Source organism: Orcinus orca, chromosome 10, assembly GCF_937001465.1.
Source record: "Orcinus orca chromosome 10, mOrcOrc1.1, whole genome shotgun sequence".
NCBI classification, from domain to species: domain Eukaryota; kingdom Metazoa; phylum Chordata; class Mammalia; order Artiodactyla; family Delphinidae; genus Orcinus; species Orcinus orca.
Window position 1 is genome coordinate 84681279 of NC_064568.1, and position 20408 is coordinate 84701686.

At 44.6% G+C, this 20408-nt stretch overlaps 1 protein-coding gene and 3 non-coding genes across 4 annotated transcripts; 2 read left to right on the forward strand and 2 right to left on the reverse strand.

Moving 5' to 3' along the window:
* Positions 1 to 622: 622 nt before the first annotated feature.
* Positions 623 to 7385, reverse strand: PRSS16 (serine protease 16). The gene is made up of 12 exons (XM_004273461.2): positions 7254 to 7385; positions 7018 to 7178; positions 6084 to 6183; positions 5812 to 5941; positions 4914 to 5037; positions 4567 to 4644; positions 4433 to 4480; positions 3687 to 3977; positions 2787 to 2928; positions 1218 to 1397; positions 993 to 1138; positions 623 to 876 (listed from the first exon to the last, which is right to left on the reverse strand). Exons 1-12 carry the CDS (start codon positions 7321 to 7323, stop codon positions 808 to 810), a joined length of 1539 nt encoding a protein of 512 aa, XP_004273509.1. The 5' UTR covers positions 7324 to 7385; the 3' UTR covers positions 623 to 807.
* A 1606-nt stretch (positions 7386 to 8991) lies between these two features.
* TRNAI-AAU (transfer RNA isoleucine (anticodon AAU)) lies at positions 8992 to 9065 on the forward strand. The gene has a single exon. It is a non-coding gene; the product is annotated as a tRNA-Ile (tRNA).
* A 2837-nt stretch (positions 9066 to 11902) lies between these two features.
* Positions 11903 to 11985, forward strand: TRNAL-UAA (transfer RNA leucine (anticodon UAA)). The gene has a single exon. It is a non-coding gene; the product is annotated as a tRNA-Leu (tRNA).
* A 6776-nt stretch (positions 11986 to 18761) lies between these two features.
* On the reverse strand, positions 18762 to 18843 carry TRNAS-CGA (transfer RNA serine (anticodon CGA)). Its single transcript has one exon. It is a non-coding gene; the product is annotated as a tRNA-Ser (tRNA).
* Between the last annotated feature and the right edge of the window lie 1565 nt (positions 18844 to 20408).

Here is a 20408-nt window from a genome sequence, read left to right on the forward strand (position 1 = left end):
ATTAAGTGACAGGAAGAGAAATAGAGACAGTGGGGAAGAGCATAAGGGACAGAAACAGAGCCTGAGGGAGAGAGATATTGAGAAGATAACGAAGGAGAGACAGAAAGTCTGAAGAGAGGGAAATAGAGGCAGAGAGAGAGTGAGAGAGAAAGTGACTAAAGGGACACAGGGACCAGAAATGAGAGACAGGAGTAGAGCAGTGGAGATAACTAAGGACCGAGCATGCAAGAGAGGAGAGTAGAGGAGATGCTGACTGGGAGACAGGGACAGAGACACAGACACAGAGAAATAAACAGAAACAGACTAAGACACAGAGAAAGACAGAAAGAAAGATATCCAGAGAAACAGGAGGAGGTTGAGAGACAATTAGAGACAGAGACAAGTTAGACAGGAAGAGGCTGAGGGAGGAGGGCACAGTGAGACAAACAGTGAGAAGCAGAGACAGGTCAGGGTCTGAGGTCCAGAGAGAGACATGAAGCAAGGTGCCCAGTTCAGGAGCTGAGCAGAATTTGATACAGAAGCTGATTTGCAGGGGGAGGAGATGAGCATAAAGAGCCATATTTCTTTGACATTTAAAATAACAATATTCACGATGAGGAGAATCACTTATATTCACATAACTCTTTGTAACAAAGCACTTTTAGTTGGGAGTGAGGACGTTTGCAGACACAAGTCAGTTTTATGCAGAACAGGTGCTAAATCCGAATTCCTGGGAATTTCCTCTTTCAAAACAAGCTTTCTCTTGTCCAGTAAGTGTATACATCCAGGACTGAGGTGGCCACACGGGGAATGGTGAGGATGTGGGGCTCAGACCCCACCCCTAACCTGGCTCTTCTTTGCCGGACCAAGCCAGGTCTGCAGCTGCTGGAAGATGTTCTGTGGCGAGGTGGAGAGAATTTGGACAGTCAGACTCCAGCACTAGTAGAGAGCAGGAACATGCAAATTAGTATGCAAGTGACAGTGCAAATCACCCAGAGCTTTTTCTCGCTTACCTGGCGTGCTAGGCGGAGGCTGGGGGAGTCTGAGGGTCTCTCAGGTGCCATGTCCAAGCAATGAGAAGCATTAGGGATGAGAAGGGCTGATTCTGAGGGTCCCAAAGGCTGTGTTATACTTAGCACATGCCAGGGGTCTATATCCCCTGGAAAGAAAGGAGAGAATGGTGTGTTGAGCTGGGGCCAGGTAGACACTAAGGAGTCAGGTTCTGATAGCATGCTCACCATTAACAAACAGCACTTGGGTGGCCCCTGGGGTCTGGCCACCATAGTAGGAGTTCGTCTGCGACACAGCCTGGGCTATGGATGAGGCTGAAAACCCGAACACCTGCTCACATAGCTCTAGTTGGGAGGGCAGAGCTGGGAGCTGGGAGAAAGGGCATCCAGGGACCTCACAGGTGACATCTGTGGAGAGAGGTATCCATAAGTGTGGAGTACATAGCCAGCCCCCTACCTCTTTAATAATCATTTACAGAGCTCTCCCCACTGATGATCAGGACAGCTCCAGACCCTCCTTTCAATAAGTTCATGGCTCCTGTCAGAGACATACTCAGCCCCAGACAGTGATGGCCCAGAATGATCAGGGCTGTTATGGACAAAGGCCTGGGGTAGGGGTGGGGCCGTCTCAGAGGGAGCACAGTGGGCTCAGGGACAGCATCCTGCAAGGGATAAGACCTTAAGGAATTAGCCGGAGTGAGGCAAACAAAGAAAGAAAAGAGGAAACCGCATGTGCGAAGGTCTAGAGGTGAGAAGGAGCCTGCAGTGCTGAAAGCACAAATTGGACCCCTGCTTAATATCCATAGCTCCTCTGTGCTTTCAGGGTAAATCTAACTTCTCAGCCTCACATTAATTCATTCCTTCCTTCACCATTTATTTGAGCACCTACCATGTAGTCAGATATATGTTGAACAATATATTGGGAACATAGTGACAACAAAACAGCCCCAGGCTTTGCTGTCACAGGACTCACAGTCCAGAGGGGAGATAGGCAATAAAGAATGTATGGTAAGACTGTGGAAAGTGCTAAGGAGAAGAACAAGGAGCTAATGGGGTGGGGCGCAGGGAGGCAGACTTATCTTGAGAGATCTGCCTCCCTTCCTGAGGAGGGAATATCTTGTGTTGAGAGTTGAAAACGAGTAAACTGTGTGAAGAGGGGAAGATAAGTAATCCAAGAAAATGTCTGAGGATTAGGAAGATTGGTGTATGGGGCCGGGTGGGGGTGTGGGGGGATGGGTGTCAAAATATGCAAAGCCCTGTGAGGAAGTTGCATTGTATGGGTGAAGGGAAGTCCTAGAGACCAGAGAAGAGGCTGGGTCAGGGATCCAGGCAGGAGAGCATGGGGGTCCCTACCAGGACAGCAGAGGTGGGAAGAGAAAGGGGTTGGGTGAACTGCAGAGTTGTCCAGGATAAAGAGTGGGCAAGACTCAGTGATGACAAGCTATGGGGTTGATGGGAAGGAGGCATGCAAAGCACTGTTAGGGTTTCTAGCCTGGTAACTGGAGAGGGTAGGGCCATTCCTGGGACAGGCACACAGATGAAGAGAAGATTGAAGGGACGATCACTCATGTTGAGGGCTAAGTGTGTGAGCGAGAAGGTACGTGAGGGCCAAGCACACGTGCACACTCTAGTACGGCTGTTCACCCCACACCCCACACCTGCAGGTTAAACGAGGCCCAGCAGTCCGGCTAGTTGTCCTATGGAAATGAAAACGAGTCCAGACTACCTGTTAGATGACTTGTCTGGGCATAGCACAGAAGGTATGTTTTGGGGGTGAGGGTTAGGCCAGTCACTCACAGTAGCCAAACTCGGTACAGGTCTGGTACAACCACTGCCGGTCGCCAACGCCGGCCACTTGGGTTTCTGTGACCTTCAGCTGTGCCACTGTCTCTGCTCGAGAAAAGCTTAAACACTTCTGACCCAGGCTGTGTGTGACAACCTAGGGGACAATATACATATATACATACATAAATACATACATACGTTCCTCCCTTCCCCCCATCAAGCCAGGGCATGGAGCCATAGATCCCTACAAGTCAAAAGTCAGAAGTCAGAAGAGTGAGTCCCTGAGTTCTCCTGGGATTCAGTCGTCAGAGGTGGTGGGGACCTAGGTCCCTGTGGGTTAGAGATTAAGGTACTAGATGACCAAGAACATCTTACCTGTGAGATCTTGGACATGTGAGAATATCTTAGATCTCAGTTTCCTCAGCTGTGCCTACCTCGAACTATTGTGAGAATTCAATGAAATAATAAATGTGAAGCACACTGCACAGTACTTGGTGCAGAAAACGCTGGAAAAGTGACAGCTGGATTGTAGCTGTGGATTCCGAGGCTGGGAGCCCGGTCTCTAGGAGAACTGTGTCCCCAGGGCTACCGTTTTTCATTCTATAAATACTAATTGAGAGCTTGCTGTGTGCTAGACGCTGTTGCAGGCTCCAGGAAGAGGCCAGAACAAGGTAGGCAAGCTAGGTAGTAAGCATAGTCGTTAACATTTGCATACGGTGTGCCAGGCTCCCTGTTGAGTGTTTTCCATGCCCCTACTTCATTTCACCTCCGAGGTCCCTATGAGATGTCATACCCATTTTACAGATGAGGAAACTAAGGTGCAGAAGGCTTTACGCTTGACGAAGATCACACAGCGGAGGTGGAGCAGGAACCCTTGTCTGCCGACGCCTGGCGGTACTCAGGGGTGCTCACCTGCACTGCCCGACGAAGCCCGCGGTAGGGCGCAGGGCTGCTGCAGTTGCCCCTGTCCCCGAGGAGGAGTCCGCAGAGCTGTCGCACACTCAGCGGCGCTCCCGCTTGCCCGTCGTACTGCACTGCCCCTCCCACGAGTGCCTGGAGCGCCTCCAGCAGCTCTGCCTGGTCCGCAGCGCGCCCCAGGGACCCACATGCGCCCAGCTCCGCTCGCAGCGCTGCCTGAGCCGAGCGGCCCGCGCGCAGCCGTCGCTCCACCTCCGCAAAGGCTGCGGACGCAGCAGCCCGGCACTGTTGAGAACGAGAGGCAGCGTTGGCGAAGACTCGGACCCGGGCCCCGGCCTTTCCCTTTCCACGACCTGCATCCTCCCTGGGCTCCCCACTTTCCCGGCGCCAGATTCATCCCGGGGTCTGTTGAACTCCACTCAGACCCGAAGCCCCGCCCTCTTCCGGCTCCTCCTCCGGGTCGTCCCCCAGGCCCCGCCCCACAGTGGAACAGCCTCCTGATAGGGTCGTCTGTCCCCAGGCCCCGCCTCCGTATCAGCCCCGCCCCTGTTGGGTCTCCTCCTTTCTTGGTACCCGGACCCATCTTCAGCTCCCGCCTTCTTCCCAAATCCACCCACCTCTCGGGGCTCCCAAGTCCCTCAGACCCCGACACCTTGCAAGCTTCAACCTTTTCTTTTGGCCCCCATCCTCAAGGCCTCTTCTCTCTCCCTATCCCCCTTGGACTGGGCCCCACATCCTACCTCCAGGGATCCGCCAATCGCAGTGTTCATTAGGCTTCTAGACACCACCTAAAGTCCGACCGCCGGAGAGTATCAGGTGACTCCGACCACTGAGGCCCTCCTCCCCACCCGGACCCACCGCCCGCCATCCTTACGTCATTATACTCGGAGAAATCCAGTATGGCCCGCACCGGAGCGGAAGAGGCGACGGAGGCGAAAATGAGATGGGGAAACTGAGGGAGGAGAAGTTGTCAGCCTGGGGGCTTAGGGACTGGGATCCCATATCTTCCCGCCCCTGTGTCACTCACTCGTTGTGTGATCTTAGGCAAGTCCCTACCTTCTATACATGGGACTCCCGTGAAGGCAGATTGTAGGAAGCTCTTCTGGGCGGAAAGGAGAGTGTGGGAGGAGGGAGTGTGGTGGGCAGGTATTCTATTATCTGAGTTGGGGACCCCGGAGTCCAAGTTCCCTCCCCCCAGTCCTCCCAGAGGAGTCCCGGGACCTTCAGCCTGGCCCAGGCAGCCAGGGAGCCGGCATAGGAGCCTCCGAAGCAGAGCCAGGGGCTGGAGAAGGAGACGTTGAAGAGGCGGGAGAGTGCGAGGCGGGCAGAGACCACATCGGCCAGCCTAGGGTCAGAGGGGAGGCTGGGTCAGTCCCCAACACCGGGAATCCCTGAAGATTCCCCCATTGTATAGGCGAGAATGGAGAATGGAGGGAGTCTGGCCAGAAGCTAGGGCTCTTTTCTCATGAGGTATTTCTGAGGACTCTGCATGCCCACAAACTCATTTCTTCATGAGTGCCTAGGTCAGGGGAGACCCATCTGGAAAGCCTCCACCATTCTCTTCCAGACTAGGTGGGAGAGGGAAAACCTCCAAGGCAGTTTGGGTGAAAATCTAGCCTGTAGGAGAGATCAGAGAGTTAACTGGGGAGCCAGAGCCAATCAGACCTTTTGGCCATTGCAAAGCTTTTGTCTTTACTCTGAGTGTGATGAGAGATATGTGCAGTGTTTGAGCCGGGAGAGAGGTGATCTGGTTTATGCTCTAATGAGCACTCTGCTTCATCTGGAGAATAGACTGGAGGGATCAAGGGCAGAAACAAGGAGACCAGTGAGGAGGCTGTGTCATCCAGGTAAGAGATGCTGGTGGTCTGGACCAACAGGCCATAGTGAGACAGCAAAACATAAGAATACAGTGGAAGGGGGCGTTGGGGGAAAGGGAAGGAGAGAGACCCAGAGATGGGGAAAGAAAGAACAGGACACTGAAAGACAGAGACAAAAACATGGGACCAGAGACTCAGAGGTCAACTTTGGGCAGTGGAGGAGAGAGACACAGATGCAGAGATGCCAAAACACAGACATCCTCAGTCCCATGACCCCAAACACTTTCCCTACCCCTACTCACGCATGGCGGCTGGACAAGAAGCGGAGCTGGGCCACGTCGAGCCCCTCAGCGGGTATACTCAGGCCATAAAATCTATGTTCCAGACCTATCACCAGGGCCCCCCAGACTGGGGCCAGGGTTGCAGGGTGCCCTGTGAAGAGTCCAGAGGGGGTGTGTGTGAAGTGGGTGTCAACTCCTGCAACCCTCAGACCTCATAGCACTGCAATATGCAACTCCCCTTCCTGGCCTCCACCAGCTACTCATCTATGTCTTTCCTCACCCTTGCATCTTACCTCTCATCACTGAGCCAGGCCCAAGGCTGCCTTCGCCCCCCAGATGCAGGAATACAGGCCCATCCTGGCTGGTCCAATGTTGGTCATTTACCCAATACCGCTAAGAGGTAGGATGGGGAAGAAGAAATGGGTTTGTGAGAGTTCTGACCTGTTCTTTATTCCCTGTTCGCTCCAGTCTCTCTCCCTAATGGATCTCTGTATACCTATAGTATCTGAAATAGGCTTGTTTTTTACGTGTTCATTTCTCTCCTCTTTGTCTCCTCCTCTAGAATGTAATATCTACAAGAGCAGATATTTTTGTCAGCTTTTTCACTCTTATATCCCCAGGGTCAAGAATAGTGGCTAGCACTTGGTAGGCACTTGCAATATATTGAAATAATAATTGTAGAATAAGTAATGAATGCAGATGGATTTAGGAATAGGGTCTACGTGAGATGACCTCTGGAGACTGTGGATAGAGTAGGTGTGAAAAATGGTGAATCTGTTCATTCATTCAGTAGATACCTTCAAGTGCCTATTGTTAGCCAGGTCTGGTTACAAAGATGGTCCAGATTTTTGCTCCATACTGAGACTTGGTGGTGGGTTTAGTGTGTAATCCGAAGGATGTGGGGGAGGTGTTGAGGGGCAGTGGGGGAGTGAGAGTGAATGACGGGAAAAGGAAAGACTGAAGGACAGGACCTGCGGGACAAAAAAAGTGGGAGGCTGAAGAAAAGAAGGGGAGATTAGGGGTTAGAGGGCAAATCAAAAAAACAGAGGGGCTAGACTAAAGGGCCAGAAGGGATTCTGACAGCAGGCATTGGATAAGACTGAGGGGGAGAGGGATGGGGAGACAGAGGTGTAGAGATAGGAACGGAAAGCAGAGACCAAGGGGCAGGGTAGGGAGACTAAGGAGGGGGGCAGGGGACACAGTGGTCTCCCCCTCTCCGGGCCTCACCTGCAGGAAGGATCGTCTGTCGGAGGCATTGAAGGGGTCCAGTGGTTGCTCCAGCCACCCCTCTTTTGGGAGGGCCACACCTCCTGGGTCCAGGCTCAGGCCCAGGCCAGAGCTCTCCTGAAACCGCTGAATGTGCTCACCTAGGCGCCTAAGGAGGGAAGCTGTGGGACATGGAGGGGAAAGAGTCAGGCCAGGCCCCCTTAGGACCCCCTGCCTGACACTCAGGATCCTCCTACCTGGAGCTGAGGACCCCCAGAGGGAAACCAGGAGCAAAGGGCCCAGCCACGGGACAGGCCCAATGGCCATGGTGTCCAGTCCTCTGTGCAAGGGCTCTAGGTGCTGTGTTCTCCCCGCTCACTCGACTTCATCTAACGTTCCCAGGGCTGGCCTTTAAATTTATAGTCTTTGATCAGGAGCTCAGCTTTCTTTCCAGACTCCTGTCCTGGGACAGGTCAAGCTTCTGTTGGAACCACTAAAGCGAGGCAGGGACGCCAGAGTCTGTATATAGAGGCCTGCTGGTGTGGCCCCTGGATATCCAATTACTTCTCTCTCTGCTCCCGATTTTCTCCTCTCTTGCCCCCTGATCTCCCTCCCCACAGGCCCTCAGTCTCCCTGCCTGTGCCTCAGTCTCTTCTTTCCTTCAGTCACCACTTCTTTCTACCTCAGGACCCCCTCTTCCTCTCTCTGCCCTCAGCACACTTTCCGTCCCCCTCAGTTGCCCCAACACTCAGTCTGTCCCTCTCTTTGTTTCTCGCTTCTCTTTCAGTCTTCTCTCTATTTCAGTCTCTCTCTCGTTTAGTCTCGCCATGTCTATTTTCTAGTGTCCCCCTTTTTCTGCCCATCATCAACCCCCCCACCAACCCTCTGACTCACAATCTCACCACGTTCCTTAGAGTCCTTAGAACACTTTGAGTATCTCAGGCTTGCTCCTGCTGTTCTCACTGTGGATTCCTCTTTCTCCATAAACCCTCATGTCGTGCTCCCTCACCTCAGCCAGATCTCTATTCAAAGGTCAGATAGGTCTTCCATGGTCAGCTCTTTATAAATTGTCAAACCTGTAGGTCTCCTTTATTCTTTACTCTTCTTCATAGCAACATCACTATCAGAAGTATACATATTTTATTTATTTATATGGTTCATCATCTGTCTCCCAGACTAGAAGGTAAGCTCCATGGGGCTACGGATTTTCATCTCTTTTGTCCATTGCTAAATGTTGGGTCCTTACTACAGTGTACATAGTGGGCAATCAATAAATGTTTGTTGAGTGAATGACTAATCCATCAACTAATGTTGCTGGTTCTACTCTAAAAATTTATCCAGAATCCAACAACTTCTCCCCACCTCCAGCGCTCTCACTTTCTTCTAGCCACCATCATCTCTGACTTGGACTATCAACAGTCCTCTTAGCTTTATCTCTATCTTCAAAACGGACATATTTTACTTCTGGACAATGCACCCTTTTCAATGGTTAAAGCAGATGTACAAGGTATGTTTGATGGGTCACAAGATAGGCTGTTCTAGTTAGCATAAAGTTCACACCAAATCATGTATAAGTCACAATGACTTCCCCATATTGCAATATGTGAGGTGGCAACCTTGTCTGGGTTTGGTTTCAGGGTAATGCTTGCCTGGTAAAATGTGTTTGGAAGAGCCTCCCCCTCTTCTACTTTTTGGATGAGTTTGAGAAGGACTGGTCTTAATTCTTTGAATGTTTGGTAGAATTTACCAGCGAAGCCGCCTGGTCCTAGACATTTGTTTGTTGGGAGGTTTTTGGTTACTGATTCAATCTCCTTGTTAGTAATAGGACTGTTCAGATTTTCTGTTTCATCATGATTCAGTGTCGGTAGGTTGTATATTTCTAGGAATCTATTTCTTCTAGGTTGTCCAATTTGTGGACGTATCATTTAGTTCTAGGTGGGCACAAGAATGTGAAACCTGTTATTTTATATGAAAAGCGACAACCGTGCCCCACGTGGCCGGTTAGCTCAGTCGGTTAGAGCGTGGTGCTAATAACGCCAAGGTCGCGGGTTCGATCCCCGTACTGGCCAGTACGTGTTTTTGGCTCTTCAGTTACTAAATAATCTTCTTGCAGGCACCTATCAAATTGGAAATAACCTCGCAGACATAAAATTGGGATTAAATGTTGACTTAATTTGTTCTTCAGCAATGGCACCTATCTTCCTTGTCACCACCCCCCGCTTTCCCCGCCCCCCCCCCCCCCCCACCCAGCAAACATAGTTCCAGCAAGAAGTGAAATTTAGATATTTCATGTTTGACAAAGGTGCATTTTCATCACTCAATACTTGAAATACAAAACCAAAGTTCATTTAAGGAGGGAGCGATGTTGGTAGGCACAGTCCCTTTGAAAGAGCTTATGGCTGATGTTTTCTGGGAGGGGGCTTAAGATAGGCTTTCGGAGGCTAAGCGGGTTGACATATTCTATGGAAGCATGGTTATTGGGAGGAACTGCTGTTGTTTGGTTGGCACTCAAAGGTATGTTTATTGGAGTGAGTGCATCCCTGGCTGGCTCACTTTCAGAAAGCAGGGGTTGACAGTGATTGGTTGTCATGCAAAAGTATGTTCACAAAACAATTGTCATGGGTAGATTGAATTGGTTTAAATTCAGGTCTGGTGGCTACTTGTCACCACTGCTACAGGACAATCAGTCTTTTCCTAAGTTTGTGATTAGTATGTGTTCTCAATATTTTACTTTGGCATAAAGCAAAGTTAGTTGTTTAAATATCCAAGTAATGTATAATAAAAACACTGATTTTTATTATTAATGACTTTTCATTAATTTTTAATGACCTTGAGGGCATTATGCTAAGAGAAAATAAGTGAGACAGAAACAGACAAATTCTGCATGATCTCACTTACATGTGGAATCTAAAAAACAAAATCAAAATCAAGTTCACAGACACAGAGAAGAGTTTGGCGGTTGCCAGAGGCAGGGGTTGGGGGATGGGCTAAATGAATGAAAGGGGCCAAAAGGTACAAATTTCCAGTTATAAAATAAGTTATGGGGATGTAAGGTACACCACGGTAAAATAGTTAATAGCACTGTGTTGAATATTTGAAAGTTGCTAAGAGAATAAATCCTAAAAGTTTTCATCACACAAAGAAATATGTAACAATGTATAGTGATGGATGTTAACTAGACTTATTGTGGTGATCATTTTGTAGTATATACAAATATCAAATCATTACATTTTATACCTGAAATTAATATAAGGTTTATGTCAATTATACCTCAATAAAAATACTGACCAAAAAAGAATTACAATAACAGAACAATAGAAAAACTCTTGTGTATGTCTATGTATGGGGACTCCTTTCCCTGATATGCCCTTTCTTGCACCCACTACTCACCCCTCCCAATTCAGCTCTGACCCAGACATTGACAGGCCTGGATTTCTCCCAATATGCAAAGGCAAGAATCTCTCAGGCCATGTCTTTGCTCATTAGCACATAGTATCTAAAAGGCCAGAGACAGAACCTGGCACTGGATGGACCAATGAAATGAGTGACATATTCCTTTCTCCTGGTTTTATAAGGCAATGGAGGACATAGGTTTTTGAACTCAGTAAGCATTGTGCATTGCCAACAAGGGATGGACTCCTTCTGCATCAATGGTTTTAAGCTTGAGGAGAGTTGCCCTTGGACTTTTTGTGCTTGTATGTTACAGCTGACACAATCCTATTATCATATTATCTCATATTATATATATATATGAGATAATATACATATTATCTCATATTATTGTATGGGATGCAGAACCCATAGATAGGGAGGGCCGACTGTAAGGAACTTAATCAGCCACAAATTTTGGTATCTGAGGGGGTTTCAGGAAACAATCCCTTCAGATGCAGATACCAAGTGGTGACTGTATTTATTTATTTTTGTGGCTTGCAATAGATGTTTTATGATGTTTATAAATTACTTCTATTCCAAACCCTACTTCAGGATTTAATTTCATCTCTGGTTCCAGAATCCTTCACAGACTTTCAACACAACTCCCCAAATACCCATCTGAAACCTGTTTTAATGAGTTCTTAAACAACCCAGTACCCCAACCCCGAAGTGTCTGGCAGCGTCTTACTGACCTGGTAGATTATGTACACCTGGCTCAGCACTTAGCACATAGTAAGTACTCAGGAAAGAAATTTCATTAGTGGAGAGTTAGAACTTCTGTTTAAAATACTTCCTTATTAAAACCAATGTCCTGTATTCAAATTCCAAATTCCATATGCTTGCACTAGGGTTTTCCAAATGTACTCCAAGAGGAACTTGTTTCGATATTAACTGTCCTCTGATTCCAAACCTGAAGCCCTTACCTGGACAATTAGATTCAGTGGGTTTGGAATGGGGCAAAACAGTGTTCTGTAGTGAGTAATAAAACATGTACGTTCCACCTTTGTAGAGTCTTGAGACATGGTTCATGAGGCTGCATTCTCACCACCTCTGTTATACCACTTCCTTTCCTCTTTGGTTTTTCTTTCCAGATCCACTAAAAGAAGTGTCTTCTCTTGAACATAGTGAGTTGGGTCGGGAAAAGTATGTATTCCTGCAGCATCATGTGCTTTTTTTTTTTTTTTTTTGTCATAATATTCCTCATCTTAATGTAAGTCCATAAGATCAGGGGTGGTTCAGTGTTTCCCTAACGCTGGTTAAAGCGTGGCACAAACTTGTGATTAGATAAACTAATAAACTAGTGAAAATAAACGTTTTCATTAGTTTTTTCCAAGAAACATTACAAGGATTTGTTTTCTCTCTTTAAAGCTTGGTCCCAGATTTCACGTGTGTAAAATTATTCATAATCCAGGGACTAGGAAGTCTTATTAATTTTAACCCAGTAATACTTGACATGTTAGGCCTGGTTCAGGGCACCGGGATGGCCGAGTGGTTAAGGCGTTGGACTTAAGATCCAATGGACGTGTGTCCGCGTGGGTTCGAACCCCACTCCCGGTAACTCCTTTTTAGCGGATGTCTTACCTGAAAATGAAAATTCCTTGTACAAAGTTGGAAAATAGTCCAGCATGTAGATGTCGCTGAACTTCTTTTATCCAATCTGATAGGATCTATCTATAATTGGGTGATTTAGATAGTTTAGATGTAACGCAAATATTGACATGTTTGTATCAAAATCCGCTAACTTAGTTGTTTTCTATGTGTTCCTTTTGTCCTTTGTTCCTTTCTTTTATCTTCTTCCTGTCTTTGAAATATATGAGTATTTTACATGATTTGATGATATCTCCAGCATTGCCTTATCATTTGTATGTCTAAAAAAATCATTAGTTGTTTCCCTAGGGTTTTCTATATACAGCTACAAATAATCAAAGTCCACCTTCAAATAATGTTATGCTGCTTCCAGTGCAGTGTAAGAAGCTTGTAATAATATACTCCCTCCTATAGTGTGTGTTATTGTCATAGATTTTGCTTTCATATATGCTGTAACTGTACAATACATCACTACTACTTTTGCTTAATACAGTCTATCATTTTTAGAGTGAAAATTGGGAAAAAGTATTCCTTATATGTACCTCCATTATATGTACAGAAATGGATATTCATTCTTTTGTATTCCTTTTTCCTGAAGTCCATCTTATAACATTTCCTATTTTTCAGGTCTGATAGTAATGCACTATTCAGTTTTTGTTTGTCTGGAAAGACCTTTATTTCTTCACTTTTGGAAAATATTTTTTGCTTGGGTTAACAGATTTTTTTTTTAATTTCTTTTTTTTTAGCCTCTCATCACTTTAAAATGTCATTCCGTTATCTTCTGGTATACCTAATTTCTGATAAGTCTGCTGTTTTAGATAGATAGATTGATTGATAGATAGATAGGTGATAGATAGATAGATAGATTGGAATTCTCTGACCTTGGAGCTGAGGTTTGATGTACAGGTTTCCTCTGCTATCGGAAAGTAGAGCATTCCTATAAAACCTTTCACAAGCTGAATTGGTATGAAGTGAAGAAGCAGTTACCTTAGGACACTTCTTGCACATGGATGCACAAAATAAATGTAGGTAAAGCACAGATGCTCACAGACACAGTTCAAAGCTATAGCGGCTTGATGCTGAGATGCTGACTGTAGTTCCTGGGGGAGGAGCTTGGTGGTCCCACCCTTGCTGCTCCTGATGCACGCTGCCTCTATAATGGCTTTCTACAAAACGGGTACAAACGTAGGTCTTTCCTAAAAATGAAGTGGCAGAAAAGTGAACTTTTGAAAAGTGAAGGATATCTGTATTTCATTATCTTGGGAAAATACTCGGCCACTAACTCTTCAAATATTTTTTCTGTTCTTTTCTCTTCACCTCCTGGGATTCTGATTACAAATATATTAATCAATAATTCTTCAATGCTCTTTTTTTCTTTTTTTTCTTGGTGTTTCAGCTTGGGTAGTTTTTAGGCCTACCTTCAAGTTTATCACTTCTTTTCTCAGCTCTATAGAGTCTACTAGTTAGTCTATCAAAGGCATTTGATAGACTAACTAGTAGACTAGTTAGTCTTACTGTGTGTGTGTGTTTAAATTTAACATATTTATTGGACTTTTAGTTTGCAACGATCTACTGAAATGTGTCATCTGTTTATGTGTTGGGGTAACGTGGGGACCTACTACTTTCCATTGGCATCTGAAATGGGTGCGGTCTCGAGGGACTAAGCCCGTAACCTGTGGGATCTGATGCTATCTCCAGATAAATAGTGTCAGAATTGAGTTAAACTGTAGGACACTCAGCTAGTGCTGTAGAATTGCTTGGTGGGGGGAAAACTCCCATGTAGTTGGTGGCCAGAAGTGTCAGAAGCAAAGTGTTCTTGTGTGAGTAGTGAAGGAGACACACAGGAGGAAAAACAGGTTTTTTTTCTAACGCACTTCTCAGCCACACATTCACCCTTTTAGACTACTGTTTGAAAAGGGTTCTGGGCCTTTTAAACATTTATTTTCTTGTGCCAGCTGGCACCGAAATTTTGTCAGTAGAGGGTGCAGGAGAGACACAGTAGGAGGAAAGAGTTTTGCTTTCTGGTTCCAGGAGCTCCTGCAGCCGTCAGCATCTCCAGCATCCAGCTCCATGCTACTGACTTCCAAAATAGTAGAGAAAAGAAACTGGATATTCACAAATCCATTCACAAATATTTATTGACCACATCATGTGTGGTAAATATTCCAGGATGCAAAATAGAATTAACACTGTTTGTGGGGATCATACAAAATAAAAAACAGTGGTTTCCAGTAACTGCTGTAGCTCTCATTGCAAACTCTCAGATGGTAAAGTCACTGATTAAAGACAAAATATTCAATGATGTGCAAAGCAAATCACTGTTAATCTCATTGCATATGAGAGGGGCATTGTCATCTGATGAGAATTCTGAACTGTTTGGTGTCCAAATAATAATTTACAGTGCTTCATTCATGCCATGTGTGGAATGATTTTTCATGCAACTTTTTACATACTCCATCCAGTCTTTCCCTCTTTTCTTTGAAAACTTCCAGTGCCTGCCACCTTCAGAAACCGCATCTATAAAGTAAACATCAGGCTCTTAGTTCTCCACATCATACAGCAATTGAACAACTCGGGTTTGATCAAGGATCAATTCCCCAAACTGTGTTCAACAAAATGAGGGCTAACACTTTTCAAAATTATGAAACCTATGGACACAGCTCCACCAAATTGCAATCCAGGATCTTTTGTTTACTAAGCACGCTCTTCAACCAGCCAACCCACAGAGCCCTCTTGAACAGAAAAAGAAAAACAGTAAAGAAATATAGTGTGAGAAAGTTTTCATTTTCACATACTAAGAATTGCGTTTGGAGAAGAATACAGATATTTTTTGAAGTAAAGAACAAACAAATTCTTTGGAATATGACACTGCCATGGCGTCTGCTTCAAAGAACCACATCCTTGGCAAACTGATTACACTTTACTGATGTTGCTACATCAATAACCGCAAGAAGATGTGAGAGTTAACAAATAATATCACATAATAAGTAAGTTTAATTTTTCTAGTAGTCATATTTTAAGAAGTAGAAATAAACAAGTGGAATTAATTTTAATGTTTTAACTCCTAATATTATCATTTCAACATGCAATCAATAAAAAATTAATGAGATATTGTACATTCTTTTTTTAAAAAACTAAATTTTAGAAACATGTGTTAATGGCTATTGTTTTGGACAGGGCACTTCCACAACATTCTGGGGGAAAGGAAAAAATACTCACTTCACAGTATAATCTCTGTAGATTTTTTTGGGGGGGGCAGGAAGGTTCCCGATATGCAGAGTTTTGAAAAAACCTAGCTTATCTCCTTTAAGTCCAAGAGTGATTTGATTATTATATCAAAGAAAGGTCTTTTTGTTTATTTGAGAGGGAGGTTGAAACGGACTTTTTTCTAAAACAAGCCTCCACCACCACCACCACCAAAAAAAAGTATTCAATGAAACACGTTTATAAAAGAGAAAAACAAACCAAAAATCTTGAGAGTAGAAAAGTCGGTTACCTTTGTTGGTTAAAGCCTAGTGGAATAATACTAAAGTTGTGAGCGTCTCCATATAGATGTTCTATTTTTTTTTTCTTCTACCGTGGAAGTTCCCTGTTGATGTTAGCTGGAAAAAGTGAGTAATAAAATACAACGCACTAGTCCAGTACTGCTTAAAGTATGGTCGGCGGAATAGCAGCAGAAGCATCACCTTGCTAAAAATTCATGGGCTGCATCCTAGTACCAATATAGAATCTCTGGGAGGGAGGGCGGTGAAGCCTAGAAAACTGGGCTTAATACTTTTTCTTAGCGATTCTTCTCCGCGCTAAGATTTGAGAAGTATTTACATCAGGAAGTTCCAAATCCTTTGGACCTTTCTTCTCTCCCCACCCCGCTCCCCTTTTAATTCGGTAACAGCCCAACAGATGAGGTATCAAACGAGGTCTAGACGCGTGGCAGGTTCATTCTTTCGGTTGCCGGCACCCCTCACAACGCACATTGTCCAGAGTCAATCAACTTTTGTAAGATAAATACATGAATACCAACAAATGAAAGTCTCCTTTGCATGTTTTTGTTCCTTTCCCAGCTTCACCTTGATTTCCTTCCCAGGCTCCTCCACTCGGCCCCAAGCGTCTGAAGTCACACCCCAGGAAGACCTAGAAAGGAGATCCAGCTGTTGAAAGAGACACCACCCCCAAACTGCCACTTTCCTCTTCTCCTTTGACACCGTCGCCCTCTTCTTGTCTGTTTAAATTTGTCTAGGATCGCTTACAACTCGGAACACTTTCTTAGTCTCTGTCTTCGGCGGTGAGGCTGCCGCGCTCTTCTAGTTGAGATCCGGAGCTGCGCGGGGAGATAAAAGTCTGAATAGCTTTCTCGGGTGTCAGGGCAGATCTTTGCCAAGATCGCTGAATTGAGGGCCTAAGGGGGACGCTATGATTTCGTTTGTCCACAGAAGCGGCTTTCCTGCTTCAGTTTCTCCAGCTGATGTCCCTTCTTTTTCCTCTAGGACCGATGCTCAGAGACAGAAAGTGTGCAGGGGAAGAGCCTGAAGAGTGAGAGCCCTGCCCAACGGGGGAAAAATTAATGAAGAAAATACTGGTCAGACTTTGTTTCTTTTCTTTGACACTTCTTTGATCTTTAAAAACTAAGATATACTTCACAGTCTATAATATTCACATAAAAGTGTACAATTCAGTGTTTTTGAGTATATTCCCAGAGTTGTGCAACCATCGCCATTATCGAGTTTCAAAACATTTCCATCACCCGCAAACCAGCTCTGTACCCTTTCCCCAGCCCTCGGCAACTACTACTGCCGCTATGGATTTGCCTATTCCGGACATTTCATATAAATGGAATCACACAACATAAGGCTTTTTGTGTCTGGCTTCTTTCATTTAACGTGAAGTCTTCAAGTTTCATTCATGTTGTAGCATGTATCAGAAATTCATTCCTTTTTATGGTCAAATAATATTCCGTATTTAATTTTTTAAAGTTGTCTTTCTAAAGACCTTTCTGTCAACTCCCCTTCTCAGTATCATTAAAAGAAACGAGATTAAAAGGACATTTCAGAAGAGAGACAACTTACGCATCCATTCAGACTTAACGGACAGCCAAAATTGCACTGTGTGGCGGGCACCATGCAAGGCGAAGAACCAGATCGAAGGACGTTAAGAATTTGTTATCAATTTGAAAAATGTACACAGAGACATATTTTTTCCTAAAAGACAAGGGCACGTCGAGCCAGTCAGGAGTCGAACCTAGAATCTTCTGATCCGTGGTCAGACGCGTTATCCATTGCGCCACTGGCCCCCCTTGTCATAAACCTCTCTATTACTCATTATTCACTAGAATCATTGAGAAAACGGTTGATTCATGATACAGATGGAAGTTAGTTGTACAAGAAAGACCTATGCATTCTACTAAAACTGATTGGTTATCTTCGGGGTCAATTTGTATAAGTTACATTCACTTAAAATATTTATAATTATGAAAGAATTTTCTGCCTTGGAGCATCATGTATGTGATAGAACGACTGTGGTTAGCATTTCCCCCCCATTTATGTGCGTGATTGTCTGTATTGTTTCTACTTATGAACGCTTCTTTAACAGTCGGTCCATCTGTCCATTCATCAAGTCATTTCATTTTCCTTTGGCACTTACTGATGTTGAGCATGGGTCAAAAATTAGTGATCCATTTAATTTTCAATTTTGATATAGTGAAAGAGAAAGTGGAATAAAACACATTCTTGAGGTATTCATCATATTTTTCAATCTCACTCTCCAAAGAGCTGAAACTCTTTACACAGGAAATAATTTCAGACTCTAAGCAGCAGAAAAACATTCCGAAACACCCACCCTCCCAAATTAGGCGAAATGGGGGTAATAATTTAATAAAGGTAAACACTTTAAGAACCAAATTCATATAGGAACTTAGAAGTTCAGAGTTAATATAATTATAAAATTAGAGAATACCAGTATCATTACATAAATTGGCTAGCTATATTTAAGGGCTCAATGTAGGCGAAATAGGTATGTGGAGATAGAAAAGTGTTTATAAGTGAGGGCAGTTCTTTGAGCGAGAAGTACAATAGTTTGGGTCCGAGTGCAGTCACGGTGCCCACAGCCTTTATCCGTACTCTTCCCTCGTTAGATTTATTGCGTTGGCGCAAGTTGTGTATCTTCTCTTTGACTCGGTTTCCTCATTTCTATAGCACAATGTTTTAAAGAGCGCTCACACACACACACACACACACACACACACACACACATATTTATGATCCTAGACCTTCATGGTTCTCACTAGACTGTTTTGTTTTGTTTTGTTTTGTTTTGTTTTGTTTAAATACCAGAGAACTCTTTAAGGAAGCTACCTGCATCGCCATTAACAGAGCGGGGAATTCTATTACAGATTTTTTAAAACAGAATTTCTTGTTTCTCTTTGCCTTTGGGACCTGCTGCTACTTTTAGATTTAACAGAATGGATACAAAACAAGCAGCTGTTTTGAGCGTTCACTAAGTCTCAGGCTTCCCGGGTACTGAGGGGTAGCTGCAGATAGTTGGGCTGAAGGAAGCCCCGCCCCCGCGCTCAAGTGATTCACAGGTGCCCGCCCAGTTTAGGGGAGGATGGAAGAGCCAAAATACTGAGAGTGTACTAGGGACGGGACGGAAAGCTGCCTCCTTACTCCTCAGTTTGTTTATGTAATAAGACGAAGATTGAGAACCACACTGAGAAAGTCATTTCGTAATTTGAGTGGAAAAGCACTAAGAAACGCTGTGAGCAGGATTTGAACCTGCGCGGGGAAACCCCATTGGATTTCGAGTCCAACGCCTTAACCACTCGGCCATCACAGCTTGGATCGCTAGCTCCTATTTAGGGATCTAAAAAGACCATACAGGTCCCTGATTTATAATCCTGCTTACCAATTCTGGCCATCCTTGCTTATTTGGCATGTTTACTTTAAGCAGTACGTAAAAGGAGATCACTCCTCAAGTCCCCTCATCAGATCTCTCCGCTCAGCCTCATCCAACTTGTCCCCATCCTGCCAGGCTCCAGGCTGCGAAGTCTCACCTCCTTGAGAGAAGGCAATATTCCAGCATCACAAGAATCCTTGATTTTCTAAAATTTTCTACAGTCTTCATGGATTGCCTGGTTTAGCTTCATACTTGGCATTGAATGAAGTAAGAGTTGTATTAAGTGTGTCTACGATTCTGCTCATTTGTGTTCTCCACAAATATACTATGCCTTACTGCTAGGAGGACAATGTGGCAGGATCTACCAATATTTCAAATGCATATACTCTTTGATACAGCATTTCCACAAATGTAAAACATAGACTTGAACACATGAGAAATTATATTGTGTTCTAGCTTATTCTCTGCAGCATTAACTGTAATAGTAAGATTGAGAAAAACCTAGTTAGTCAGAACTATTAATTAGATAAATTATGGCACAACTACACAGTGAAATGCTATGCATATTTAAAACAAAATGATAAAGATCACTATGTACATACATATGCTATAAAGTAGAAGCAAGGTTCAGAGCAATCTCTATAGAATGATACTATTGGAGATATATTTGTGTTAGATTGTATATGCATTTTACAAAAACAAAACAAAGCAAAAAAAAAAAAACTGTCAAGGATAATCAGTAAACTCACAACAAAGTTCCCAGTTGAGGGGCTGGAGACTAAGGAGGTGGAATTCTTTGGAAGCAGGAAGAAGAAATTTACTGCATGTCACATTAGACTTTAGATGTTACCTATTTAAAAAATCAAATAAAGGCTCAAGAAAACAGTATAAATGAGGAAGTGGAGGAGAAAAGTTTTCTTACCAGAGTTCTCCTCTGGAATGGTGACTAGCCCTTCCTTTCTGGAACTCAGCAATAGTCAGCACTCTGAAGGAGGCTTCACTTGGAGCCTCAGAAGGAGCTAATCACACAAATAAGATTTGAAGCCACTCAGGAAGCCTGAGGCAAAAAGGCAAGAAGGTTCTGGAATGCTGTCCAAGCCTAGCCCTGGACACACAGGGCACGGGAGACCTGGGAGTCTCTAGGAGAATCACCTGATCCAAGATCAAACGATTCTGGAATGTTCTTCAGACACTGAATTGGATCTTCCATTTGTGAGCAACCAGGACCAGCTCAGTAGGTCAGACCCACCATCTTCACACCCTGACTTCAAAGCCCTTGATTTGCTCTAGGATGTTCTGAAGGAAGTGGAAGAATTAGCAGAATTTAAATAGCTTAAACTTCCTCCTTTGGGTCTAGAAATACAACTTTAAAAGTTGTTTTTGTGTGTGTCTTGTTTTGTTGATTTGTTTTTGCAGAGAAAAGAGCATAGCTCTCTTTTTATTTTCTGTCTTGACCAGAGTGTAGTTCTCTTTACAGCGGACAGTGCCCAGGAGTTGTTTTCACG

Bases quoted from the DNA above. Each gene is read 5' to 3' on its own strand.
- PRSS16 (XM_004273461.2), bottom strand. From the start codon at position 7,323: ATGGCCATTGGGCCTGTCCCGTGGCTGGGCCCTTTGCTCCTGGTTTCC. The intron at 4,645-4,913 runs GTCCCGGGACTC...CTCCTCCCTCAG, and splicing joins CTGCCTGGGCCAGGCTGAAG to TTTCCCCATCTCATTTTCGC. The intron at 3,978-4,432 runs GTAGGATGTGGG...CGTTCTCAACAG, and splicing joins CGATTGGCGGATCCCTGGAG to TGCCGGGCTGCTGCGTCCGC.